The sequence below is a fragment of the Carcharhinus amblyrhynchos genome, chromosome 30 (assembly GCF_965287045.1).
Source record: "Carcharhinus amblyrhynchos chromosome 30, sCarAmb.v2.hapA, whole genome shotgun sequence".
NCBI lineage: Eukaryota > Metazoa > Chordata > Chondrichthyes > Carcharhiniformes > Carcharhinidae > Carcharhinus > Carcharhinus amblyrhynchos.
In genome coordinates this window covers 33,091,773-33,104,910 of record NC_137353.1, presented here as the reverse complement: position 1 = coordinate 33,104,910, position 13,138 = coordinate 33,091,773, and the positions used below count along the sequence as shown (strand labels likewise).

Genomic DNA, 13,138 nt, shown 5'->3' with positions numbered 1-13,138 from the left:
ATTTTGAAAGCCAATGTGGCTGTTCAGTTCAATCCTTGTATTTGGAGCCTGTCACTATCAAGCTCCTGGTCCAAGGACAAGTTGAATAAATTATAGCATTGTTTGGTATTTTGGACACGATTGTATTGAGAGTTCAAATGGATATACTTAATTGAACTAATTGCAATCACAATTATGTATTATTCCTAGTTGACAGCAATAATGATAAGAATCAGTGGATCAGACATATTTCGAACATAGTTGTTACTGAAGGAAATTTAATTTTAGAAATCAAAATATTTCCTCATTCTCTTGTGTATGTACATAAATGGTCCAATCAGGTGAGCAATTGAGACCAGAGTAGTAGTTGAATGGCCTTTTCTCGCTCCGTTGCTATATTCCTGTGTTATGTTCTTGGAGAGATTGTCATTGAGTAAGCTGTAATAACTGTCAAGTATTTTGTGTTTAAAAATGTTACTGGCTTACAGCTTGTTTACAATAAAGAATAACAGTGTATTTCATATAAGCTACTACTTTGTGACCAATAGGTGTAGGTACTAAAATATGCTGTCTTTCTGTTCACACAGAAGAGAAACCAAAACAGGAGCCACCGGTGAAAAGTTCTTCACCAGAAGTCAGACCAGAAACTGTTGTAGAAAAGAAAGAGATAGATGGAGAACCTCCTGATCCTAATCCTGTCCCTTTACAAGTAGAGGAAGAGGAAGAAGAGGAGGAGGAGGAGGAGGTTGAGGAGGAGGAAGAGGCAGAAGAGGAAGTGACAGTGGAACCTGCTTCTAGCATTGCTATTTTTCCACCTTTAGATTCCGCGGAGGAATCTGAGCCATCCGCTCTTAAAGAAGAACAGAACCCTGCACTGAACCTGTGTTTGCATGGGGAGGTGGAAGATGATAAACAAGAAGAGCGGGACAGTGCAAGCCCACCTGGAGAAATTATTGCTGCTCCAGCAAATGAAATCATAGTACCTGCTACTATTAACACTACTAAAGATGTCAATGGCATTGCAGGACAGGAAGTAACACAAAGCACCTTAGAAAGTGTATCACAAGACCTTCCTACACTCTCAACTAGTGTGGAGAATACAGACATTCTTCGGACAGAAGCAAAGGTGGAAATGCCATCTTCCTCTGTTGCTGTATGTACCAGTCTGGAAGTTGCAGCAGAGGAAGAGAACAATGAGGAAATTCCTGTTAGTGATGACAAAGATGAAGACATGGAAAGCAAGGAGTCTGCTGAAGTGGAGGAAAAAGAGGTAGAGGAAAATGAATCTCAACAATTAAACACCAAAAAAAGCCCAGAGATTGTGTATGGTAGGTTTGCATTGAATAAGACTGTCTGTATAATATCAGATCTTAGGATGTTTTTTTAAAGGTGTTTGTAACGTATGAAAATAACTGACAAGAACTAGGAATGAAGAATGTTTCCCTGATTCCCTTCATGGTCTCTTATGAGAGTATTACCTATTGAAATATCACTGAAAACATTTTTACGGCTTTAATGCTTGCATGTTATATCAATGGAGTGATTCAAAAGATCGGATACTTTTATTTTGCTGTGGCTAACATTCAACCAATAGTACAGTTTGGTGAATTAATTTACTAATCTGGTTATCTCATTATAATATATTGTTATCTGTTACTACTGAAAGCAAAAATAGACATAGGTATAACTTGACTGACTTCTTAATCCAAGACAGTGGACAAGAGTTGTTTTCATAAAGCTCTGAAGTCTCCTGCCCCAGTTGCATAGTTAGAATAATCCATTAGAGCCATGTTGACTCCAAAGATTCCAAGCCCAAACCATGAGTTAACTGATTGATTATACCCAAGATAATACTACCCAAAATAGGCCTCAACAACCCTGGTTAGGGAGGAGGAAATCCACAATGATTTCTGCTCTGATCACTATACCATATCCTCTCTTGGAAGTGCAGCTGTGTAATTGTAAGGTGCAACAAGATCAGGCTATGGTTGGCATTCTTTGATAATCCATTGCCTGCTGATACTCGCTGTGCAGTCTACGTAAAATTGGGCAGTGGGCATATACGAGCACATCATTTACAAGATTCCCTTCAAGTCTGATTTGATTAGTAAATTTGTGGATAACACAAAGGTTGGTGGATTTGCAGATAGTGATGAGGACCATAAGAGGATGCAGCAGGATATAAATCTGTTGGAGACTTGGGCGGAGAGATGGCAGATGGAGTTTAATCTGGACAAATGAGAGATAATACATTTTGGAAGGCCTAATAAAGATAGGAAGTATACAGTAAATGGCAAACCTTTAAGAGTATTGAAAGGCAGAGGGATCTGGTGTATAGGTACGCAGGTCACAAAGTGGCAACGCAGGTGGAAAAGGTAGTCAAGGAGGCATACGCCATGTTTGTCTTCATTGGCCGGGCATTGGGTTTAAAAATTGGCAAGTCATGTTGCAACTTTATAGATCTTATCTGGAATTCTCTGCACGTTGAGGTGGTGGAGGCTACCTCACTAAATATATTTAAGACGCGGGTAGATAGGTTTTTGGTAGGCATGGGCATTGAGTTTAAAAATTGGCAAGTCATGTTGCAACTTTATAGATCTTATCTGGAATTCTCTGTCCGTTGAAGTGGTGGAGGCTACCTCGCTAAATATATTTAAGACACGGGTAGATAGGTTTTTGGTAGGCAAGGGGATTAAGGGTTATGGGAAGAAAGCGAGTAAGTGGAACTGAGCCTCTTCAGATCAGCCATGATCTTATTGAATGGCGGGGCAGGCTCAAGGGGCTAGATGGCCTACTCCTGCTCCTATTCCTTATGTTCTTATATCCTTGGTTAGGCCACACTTGGAATATGGTGTTCAATTCTAGTCTCCACACTATCAGAAGGATGTGGAGGCTTTGGAGAGGGCATAGAAAAGATTTACCAGGATGTTGCCTGGTATGGAGGATGTTAGCTATGAGGAGAGGTTGGAGAAATTTGTTTTTTTCTCACTGGAACGATGGAGGTTAAGGGCAACTTGATAGAAGTTTACAAGATTATGGGGACATGAACAGAATGCTTAAGTTTAAGGTACGAGGGGCAACATTTAAAGGAAATGTATGAGGCAAGTTTTTTAGACAGAGGGTGGTGGGTGCCTGGAAGTCGCTGCCAGGGGAGATAATGGAAGCAGGTACGATAAGAGTCATCTGGACAAATACATGAGTAGGATGGGAGTAGAGGAATTATGGTCCCTGGAAGGATAGGGGGTTTTTAGTTCTTTTGGGCAGCAAGGTTGGTGCTGGAGGGTTGAAGGGCCCGTTCCTGTGCGGTAATTTTCTTTGTTCTTAAGTCTCACACCGTCTTCACTTGGAAATGCATCATTGTTCCTTCATTGGCACTGGGTCAGAACCCTGGAGCTCTTAATCCAACAGCACTGAGTCCAGCCACACCACATGGATTGCATCAATTCAAGAAGTTGGCTCATCATCACCACCTCAGCGGCAGTTTGGGAAGGACAATAAATGTTGGTTAAGTCTGTGAAGTCCATATTGCATAAACCTTTTTTGAAAAACACTTGGAGATATCAAAGGGAGGTAGCCACTAATGGAACCATTTCCTGGCAAGTTGACCATGCCTTTAGGGTGAAGGTTGGCAAAATATTTTAAGAAATAATTACTAAACCTTAATGCCCATATTCATTTCACATAGCACCTTCTGCTGAAATAACCTGGACTTTGGTTTGGTAAAGCATTATAAAATAAAGTCCTCCAACCAGCTTCAGGTCTCAACTTGACCAGGTTAGCTTTTATATTTGTTTGCGGAATGTGAGCATTGCTGGCAAGGCCAGCATTTGTTATCCATCCATAATTGCCTTTGAACTAGGCTGCTTCAGAGCATTTAAGAGTCAGCTGCATTGCTGTGGTTCTGGAGTCACATTAGGCCAAGATGGATTTGTTCTTCCCGAAAGAACAAGCAAACAATTCACAATGGTTTTATCATCATCATTAGGGAGTGCAGTGGTTAGCACTGCTGCCTCACGGTGCCAGGGATTCGGTTTTGATTTCCCGTGTGGATCACTGTGCATGTTCTCCCCGTGTCTGCATGGGTTTCCTCCAGGTGCTCTGGTTTCCTCCCACAGTCCCAAAGGTGTGCTGGTTCGGTGCATTGGCCATGCTAAATGTGTACCCAAACAAGTGCCAGAGTTGGCAACTAGAGGATTTTCACAGTAACTTCATTGCAGTGTTAATGTAAGCCTACTTGTGACACTAATTTTTAAAAAAATCCTTTAATTCTAGATTTTTATTGAATTCAAATTTCATCATCCACTGGGGTTGGATTCGGACACGGGTCCCCAGAACGTTATCCTGGGTCTCTAGGTTTACCAGTGACAATATCGCTATGCAATGTCTACACATTGTAATTGTAGAGAACTGTTCTTTGTGGCACAAACCATCAGTTATTTCTGTATTATGAAACCATGCTGACCTGGTTAATGGTTTACAGTGCCAAAGCTTCGCCTTTCATCAAAAATCAAATAAATAGCAAAAATAAGATTAAGGATTAAATGATTTAATATTTTTAAATAGTTTTGAATTAGACCAAATGACTTTTCCATAAAAAAGTGCAATACAAGGTATGTGAGAATTCATGGTCAGGTTATGAAATTGCAGTTATAACTTAGAATCCATAATTAATGGGTGTTTAAAAGATGCACGAGAGATGAGGAACTTTAGCAGGAAAAACAAGAAATGACAACGTAAGTACAGTGAAAATTTGCTGAAAGCTTAGAGGATCGGAGACAATATGTAATTCATTGAAAGTGCAGGTTGTTGAAATATGGGCTATGGGAAGAAAACAAGGCAGTTTGTACTGTAAACCTTTATATTTTTCCAGTACTGTACTCAACTACTTGGGGAGAATAAGGTAGTATCTATGAATAGCTAATCATGCCCCAGAGGTCTGGAAGAGTCCTGTAAAAGACAATGAATGTCCAGTCTTTAGTAACTATTCAAAAACAATCATATGGGTTCAGATCTGAGTCTGTGTGTGCACTGTTGTACATGTTCATGGGTGGAATTTTCTTAGTGTGTGCTTTTAAAGTGACAGTGACATTTTGAGTTGCATAATGGCAACTTTGCCTTGTATAAATGGTGCTTGTCTGGAATTAAGGCTGGAATGCACCATCAGCAATGCATTTGCCCAATGAATAGATGCTAACTGGTGATCACTATCACAATTTGAGCACTCTGTCCCAATGTATGTTTTTTATGTGCCTGTAACTTGCTTATAAGGCAATTCCTGTTTAACTGTTCTTATAGTTTCTGCTGCATTGCCAAAAGTTCTGTAATGTTTCTTCTAATAGTAACAATTCAATTTGCATCTTGTGCAGCAAATCCTTCATGATCAGGTTGGAGAAAATTAAACCTGAATTAATAATGTCAGCCTTGTTATGAATACCAGAATAGATTAGTGGCCCTATTTCATTGTTTTTGCTTTTACAATACCTTGTCTGTCTTTTGTTTATTCCAAAACCAAAACACAAGCTGTCTCTTTATATTTTTCTGTGAGAATATTTTTTATATCATTCTGGCTAGACAGAATTGTGAGAGTTCAGAAACAGTGGAAGCTGAAGATCTTGATGGTTGAGGCTTCTTTGGATATTGTTTGAAAAACATGTTTTTTTTCTGTTAAATGAATGATTTGTTTTTTTAAACCGAGGATTTTCCTGTTCCATATATTCAAACTGTAACACAATATTGATAAATTGTGCTTGGATCAGGATCTAATGGTTAATTCAGCGTTTTTGAGGGCTAGCCACAAGTTAATACCAAACAAGTGTTTTGACTATCAAATGCAATATAAATAACAGCAAACCTGTTTATTCTTCCCTTAATTTTGAATGTTAGAGGTGTGAAAGATTTTATTGGATGAAAATGTACACGTCTAATGAAACTGTAACGGAAGGGCACTTTCATTCTGACAAAACTTTTAAAATGGATTGAATTTGTATTACAAAATAAAGTTTAGAATTAGGTGGATGCATACCTAGGCAAAGAGCCCAGTAAAAGAAAATGAATGTCCAGTCTTTAAAACTCACTTTAAAAGCAATCATGTGGGTTAGAATCTGAATCTGTGTGTGCACTGTTATACATGTTCATGGATGGAATTTTCTTAGCGTGTGCTTTTAAAGTGACAGTGGCATTCAACCTTCGGTCTCTGCACACCTGACCTTCCTGTTGCTTGCCATTTTAACACACAATCCTGCTCCCATGCTCACGTGTCTGTCCGTGGCCTACTGCAATGTTCCAGTGAAGCTCAACTCAAACTGGAGGAACAGCATCTCATTTTCCAGCTAGATACGTTACAGCCTTCTGGTCTCAACATAGAATTCAGCGACTTCAGATGATTAGCTCTACCCCATCTCGACCCGTTTGTTTTCATTTTATTTAATTTTTAACTGTTCTCTACCTTTTATTTATTTGTCTTTACTTATCTTCCCCACACTCACACTCTTTCTCCCTATTTTATCCTCCTTTTCTTAGCTTTTTTCCCCCTTTTCTCAATTTTACCTCTCTCCTACCCATCCCGTCCCTCCCCCCACATCTTCATCTGTCATAGCGTACCCTCTGATTTCAGCTTCTCTGCCGTTTGGCCACTCACTTTCTATTCCCTCTACAGACTGCCATTAGCAGCCTTTCCCCTTGTTTTTTTGTGGATATGACTCATCTTTCATTCCCTCCCCCTGCAGTATAAATATTTCTCACTTGCTATGCCTTTGAGCTTTGACAAAGGGTCATCGAGACTTGAAACATCATCTCTTTTCTTTCCTTACAGATGTTGCCAGATCTGCTGAGATTTTTCAGCATTTTCTCTCTTGGTTTCAGATTCCAACATCCACAGTAATTTGCTTTTATGTGGTGAACGGATGTAAATTGCTCTGTTATACACTATTGCATTGGCTCTAAGTTACTTGGGTGAATTTTTATGTTTGTGGAAGATGTTTGGGAACAAAAGCAGGTCATTATTTTCAACAATGCACCACTGGTTATGTACAGCCAATACTGGCCAGTTTTGGCGCTGGAGCTTTGTGGGACAGTAGCTAACCAGGACGACTCCACTTGGCTAAATAATGAGTGCTGGCTGAAAAACTGAAGGAGAAATTGAGAGACTGGTTGAGGAAGTGAAAAGATTTTGGAATAAAAATTGTGGGCTGCATGAATGTATTTAACAAATTATGATTCTGAAGTTTTGCATACTGATTTGTTTAACTGGTGTACTGTGGTGATGTCTAAATTGTGATTTGCTGGCAAATGCCTCAAGCTGAATTGCTGCAGAGGCATTGTGAATTCACAATTGTTTGGTGTGAAAGGGAGTTGTATGTCAAATTCAGGAGATTAATCAGCTGTTTTGCAGTGGGATTGTTGGAATAGTGATTTACTTTTCACTGATTTCAGATAGCATTCCTTTTGGATTCTATGATTTTGTTTTTTCTGCATTCTGGATTGGAGAGCTGTCAAAACAGGAAGATACACTTGAATCAAAATATCCACTGGGAGTAGCAGAATATTGGCTACATACTCCAGGCGTAGGTTGCATACAAGATTTTGCCTGAAAAGAAATATTTGCTTTGATCATTTTCTGAATTTGCCTCTTGCATTCTCTTCCATATCCAGTAAAATATGAGGATAAATATTTTTTCCCTGTAGCAACCAACACAGTTTCTCTTGCTGCACTTAATGTTGGCAGAATAGGAGGTAATTACGCTATTTAATGTCTCCTTTTGTACCCTAATTAATGAAAAGGAAAGCTCTGGAAACCCTAAATTAGAGATCTCTTTTCTACAGAGATGCAAGAAAGCACCATGCTAAGATACCGTATGGCGATAATATAAAAATATTACTGAGATAATATTAGGAATGGTTTGCACTTAAGAGTTGATCATCTGAGCACTGTTTGGAACTTTGAAAATTTGAAAGCGATACAGGAGGTTGTGTAAAATAAACATAGAGTAGAATCATAGAATGTTTACAGCAGAGGAGCCTTTGAGCCCATCATATTGATTCCAGTTCTCTGCAGGAACAATACACCTAGTGCCTTTCCTGCCATTACTTCATAACCCTGCACATTCTTCCTTGTTAGATAATGATAATGATCCTTTGAATCGTCGATTTAACCTGCTTCTTCCACATTTTCAGGCAGTGCACGTCGGATCCTAAGCACTCATCTGATGCAAATGTTTCTGTGTTATTGGTATTTATGGCAGAGAAGAGTAAAAATGAAACAGCAGTGTTTGTCTGATTCCAGCTTTCTGTTTTAATATTGTGAAATCTGGATCAAGTTGTTAAATGCTGTGCACGGATTCAGATTTTTCATTGTAGGATCTAGAATGGATGGTAGCAGTTCTGTGTAGAATGAGGAACGTTTTGATTTTCAGTAATGTGTAGTAGGACAAATGAAACACATTTACAATAAGGTTCAGTTTTGCTCTTTTTGGGAAATTCTTGAAACAAAACTCAAGCTTCCGTGGAGATTTCAGTGAATGGGCTGCATGGATAGCAGCAACCTATCAAATAAAGCGCTGGCATTGACACAGAACTTATTTCATTTGATTCACACACTGCACTACTCGTTTTGCTTCAAATTTCTCACCCACTGCCTTTATCAATGGGTGTGATTCCATGGGGGGGGGTGGCTTTTGTTTGCCTTAGTAACTTGACCACAAACCTTTCAACCATGAAGGCCAGCATGACTGAAGACATGGCTATCCCATTGACAGATGCAACTGAGGTCACTGGATTGGACAGTATTAGGATAATGACCTCTGACTTTCTCACTAAACTATTTTATTTCCTTTCCTGTCCTGAGGATAGTTGGCCCAATTATAATTGAAAATAAATAGTTGTCCATTCTGGAGCAGAGTACTACAGATGCTGGGAATCTGAATAAAAACAGAAAATGCTCGAAATATTCTAACTCTGGCAACATTTGTTAATAGAGAGCTAATGTTCCAGGTGGTTGACATTTCATTAGAACGCACCTTGATCCAAAATGTTAATATAAACCTTCCTTTTCACTCTGCAGCTGTTGCCAGACCTGCAGAGCATTCACAACATTTTTAGTTTCTAATTTAGTTGTCTATACTGTCAGGCCATCGGTGAGTTTTAATTTGCTCTTGAGTGGTGTGATGTTTTGCTTTCTCTGAAACTTACTGATTCTATTGTTATTTTTCTGTAGTTTTGGGGAGAGAGTCTTCATAGATCTTGAAGTTAAAAATCATAATTTATGTATAATTTCAAAATTGTGGTGACTGGTATGTAATGTACTTTTAATGGTATGTTCTGTGACCAAATGAAGTTCGCAGGCAGTTACAGGTCCCATCATTCATGTTATTTAAAAAAGTTATTCCTACATCTATTCTATTCTACCTTGCATTCAGTAGTGTTTTTGATTGGGTGCAAGTTTTCGTATTTCATTTCGCACACTGATCAAATGTTTTCAAAATTCTGCTGTATTTTCGCAAAAGATATGAAATGATTGTGAATTTCATTTGCTTCCTATTGTGTATTAATTTCCTGAGTATGTATTAACTTGCAACAGCAGTGGCTCAGTATGTTTCCTGTAATAACTCAGTGCAGTACATCCATGATCTGAGTAATATATATCTACAAATCTGATGAAATAGTAATTTTACAGGGTCATGGTCAAGAACAATTTTAAGTAGCAGCTGCAATGCATTGTAACAGGCTCCAACTAGTCAAAAAGACCTTAAAGAACAGCCGCTGTGCAACTACTTGTGCAATCTAGATCTGTTCTGTGCTCTCTGCTAAAGGACGCTCATTCACATGGACAATTAAAATGTAAGTGGTGTCGCAGTTATCTAGCCACCTTTTGTGATTTGATATGTACAATGGTCTGTGGTGGAGTGTGGATAATTACATCCTGCTGGAGTTACTGTGCATGCAGAGTGCGTAATGTAGAATGTAAAAACAAACAAATGTGCTGACTCTTTGTTAAAGAAACTGAAGGTAGCTGAGTAAAGTTGGGACCAAATTTATGAGAACTGGAGATCAAGCCAAAAGGATAGATTTCTTCAAAACTGGTTGATGTAGTTGTGTCAGATTGACTAGTCTTCAGTGTTGAGAGCAGTTTGGTACCTCTTAAAGGAGTGTTGTTTGTTCCAAGAAAAAACAACTACTTTTATTTGTATGTTTTTTTCTGGTTATGTTCACATCAAAATATTGTTGTACCAATATCAATTCTACTCATGCTGTCTCACTATTTTAGCAAGTTTGCCAGTAAGGATCAAGAATTTAGTAATGTACTTTGTTCTGCAGGTTGTTATTTCAGAAGGTAGCATGTTGGGCTACTAGCAACTTCAGGGAGTTCTAGTCACCTAGCTAAGCATTTTAAAAGCTCAAGTTTGTGACATTTTAACAAGACCTTAATAAATATTGCATTTCTATCACTGGACTCATAAAAGTAACTATTGTAAGTGATACAAAGCAAATAGATTTGGAATGTCTTTGCTGCCCCATTCTTTTGCCCTTTTTTATCCTTCAGTTTTTATTTTCAGTAAAGCTAATGTTTCCTAATCTATATAGAATGGCAAGACCATTTGTTTATTAATGCCTGTGCCAGCTCTTTGAAAAAATTAGCTAATTAGTACCACTCTCCTGCTCTTTTTTTCCCTATTGCCCTACCTTTCTCTTCAAATATTTGTCCAAATCTCTTTGCTATTAATTTGCTTCCATCACCCTTTTGGGTAGTGCGTACAAGATCATAACTTGCTGGGTAGAACAACTTCGCATCTCACCCTTTTGCCAGTTACCTTAAATCAGTTACTGAGAACTTAGTTAAATCTGGTTGCTGTCTGTTCTGCTATGAGACAAGTATTTTCCTTTTATAATCTATCAAAAACATTCATGATTTTGAACATTCCTATCTGGCTGTTGGGTCCAGTTTGTTAGATATGTTCAAGAGGGAGTTGGACATGGCTCTTGTAGCTAAAGGGGATCAAGGGGTATGGAGAAAAAGCGGGAGTGGGATACTGAAAGTGAATGATCAACCATGATCATATTGAATGGTAGTGCAGGCTCAAAGGGCTGAATGGCCTACTCCACCTATTTTGTATGTTTCTAATCTCCCCTTTGCCGCACTGGCTTTGAGAACAATCTAGCATCATTTCAAGTTAGTTTCCAGTACCTGAGTCCAAAAGCTTAAGAAATGTATGACGTTTGGTGAAACTTATAAGAATATTTAAAAGTTAAATGATAGAGCATAAAAGTTGCCTTTTGGTCCCAAAACAAATAACTTGTTGGTTGCTGTAATCACCATTTTTACCCCCCCGCCCCAAAGTATTTTCATTTGCAGTTTCCTTTTCTTTCTTCTGTCATCGTTCATTTTAAAGTTGATACCAAAAGATTGACCTCTGGTTGACTGCCAATCAGCTCGAGGCAGGACTTTCAGTCAGTTAAGGCCTACAGATCAGAAAAGTGACATGTTCCTGTCATGTACATGACTGGTTCAATGTTTGATGTAGTTAAATACAGCAACATTACGGCAACTATCCTGTCTTATTGTGCCTAGATGAGTTATCTCATCACTGCTGTAAAGGTTCGTCATGATCTTGTGCAGATTTCAGCTTCAGCCTAGGAGGGAATTCCTGCAGGGAATAATTTTGGTGAAGATTATTATCTGATGATGCTGGTTCTGTTTGACCTTCAAAGAAATTATTCTGATTTCCTCTACTCGATCATACATTTGTTTGTATTTCTGAAGTATCCCGTTGCTTTCAATACTTTTCTCCTTTATCTGACCAAGATACAGAAAGTTCTGAAAAATGCCTAGTTAATATTCTTTCAAAAGGTTGCTGTACTTTGTTGCTTTACAGGTTGTTCCTAAAAGCAGGTAATTTGAGAATTATTAACCCTAATGAACAAAATGGGCTATCGATATTAAATTTGGATTCCTAATCCCTATTCTTAAAACAAAACGATTTATCTTTTGACATCACCTTTGTTAAGGGAAAAAAGGTATATATCCCAACTGTAGTGCTAATTTTTTAATGGTTTACAGAACTGACGCTAACATGAACATTTGGACCTTAGAGTTTCGTACCAGATAATCTGAGAATCTCTGACATATTTGTAGTATCAATCAATGTTACAATTATTAAAAACAGTTGTTCATGGGATGTGAGTGTCATTTGCGAAGCCAACATTTATTCCCAATCTCTAATTTCATGGATTTCATAGAATCCCTACAGTACAGAATGAGACCATTTGGCCCATTGGGCCTGCACTGACAACAATCCCAATTTGGCCCTATTTCCATAGCCCCATGTATTTACCCTGCTAATCCTCTTGACACTAAGGGTCAATTTAGCATGGCCAATCAACCTAACCCCCACACCTTTGGACCGTAGGAGGAAGCCGCAGCACCCAGCGGAAACGGCGACACAGGGAGAACGTGCAAACTCCCCACAGACAGTCACTAGGGCTGGATTGAACCTAGGTCCTTGGCATTGTGCAGCTGTGCTGCCTTTGAAAAGTTGGTGGTGATCTATCTTTCTTGAACCCTTGGGGTCTTTATGATATAAGTGCCCCCACAGTGCTGTTAAGCAGAGTATTCCAGGACTTTGACCTGGTCACTGTGGAGAAACATATTTCTAAGTCAGGTTGGATATGGTTTGGAAGTAGTATTCCCAGGTGCAGCTACCCTTTTCCATCTGGGCAGTAAAAGTCACAAGTTTGGAAGATGCTATTGAGGAAACTTTGAATTGCTGCTGTGAGTCTCATTGTTGGTACACTTTGCAATCGCAGTGCACCAGGTGGAAAAATGGCATGCTTACAGTGGGCATGGATTTGCTTGCTTTATGTTGCAGCTGCATTTATCCAGACATTTTGAAGAGCATCCCACCACACTCCTGGCTTGTGCCTTGTAAATGATGGAAAGTGATGTTAAGTGAGTTATTAATCGCAGAATTTGCAGATTCTGACTTGCTCTTGTAGCCACTGTATTTATATGGCTTGTCCAGATCAGTTTCTGGTCTTTAGTACCCCTAGGATGTTGATGGTGGGGGGAAATCAACATTTGCAATCCCTAGGATATCAAGGGAGGGTTTGTTAGATATGCCCATTTCCAGCATTTAAATGGTGTACATGGTACTTGTAATTGGTCAGT

At 38.9% G+C, this 13,138-nt stretch overlaps 1 protein-coding gene across 9 annotated transcripts in view; it reads left to right on the top strand.

The window, feature by feature from the left end:
• Positions 1-13,138, top strand: part of LOC145360241 (eukaryotic translation initiation factor 4 gamma 3-like) — a 338,012-nt gene that overhangs the window by 225,331 nt on the left and 99,543 nt on the right. For all 9 annotated transcript variants that reach the window (XM_080215311.1, XM_080215316.1, XM_080215315.1 and 6 more), the window contains one exon: positions 567-1,307. In XM_080215311.1, coding sequence (XP_080071437.1) covers positions 567-1,307 — 741 coding nt within the window. The remainder of the gene's footprint in view (positions 1-566; positions 1,308-13,138) is intronic.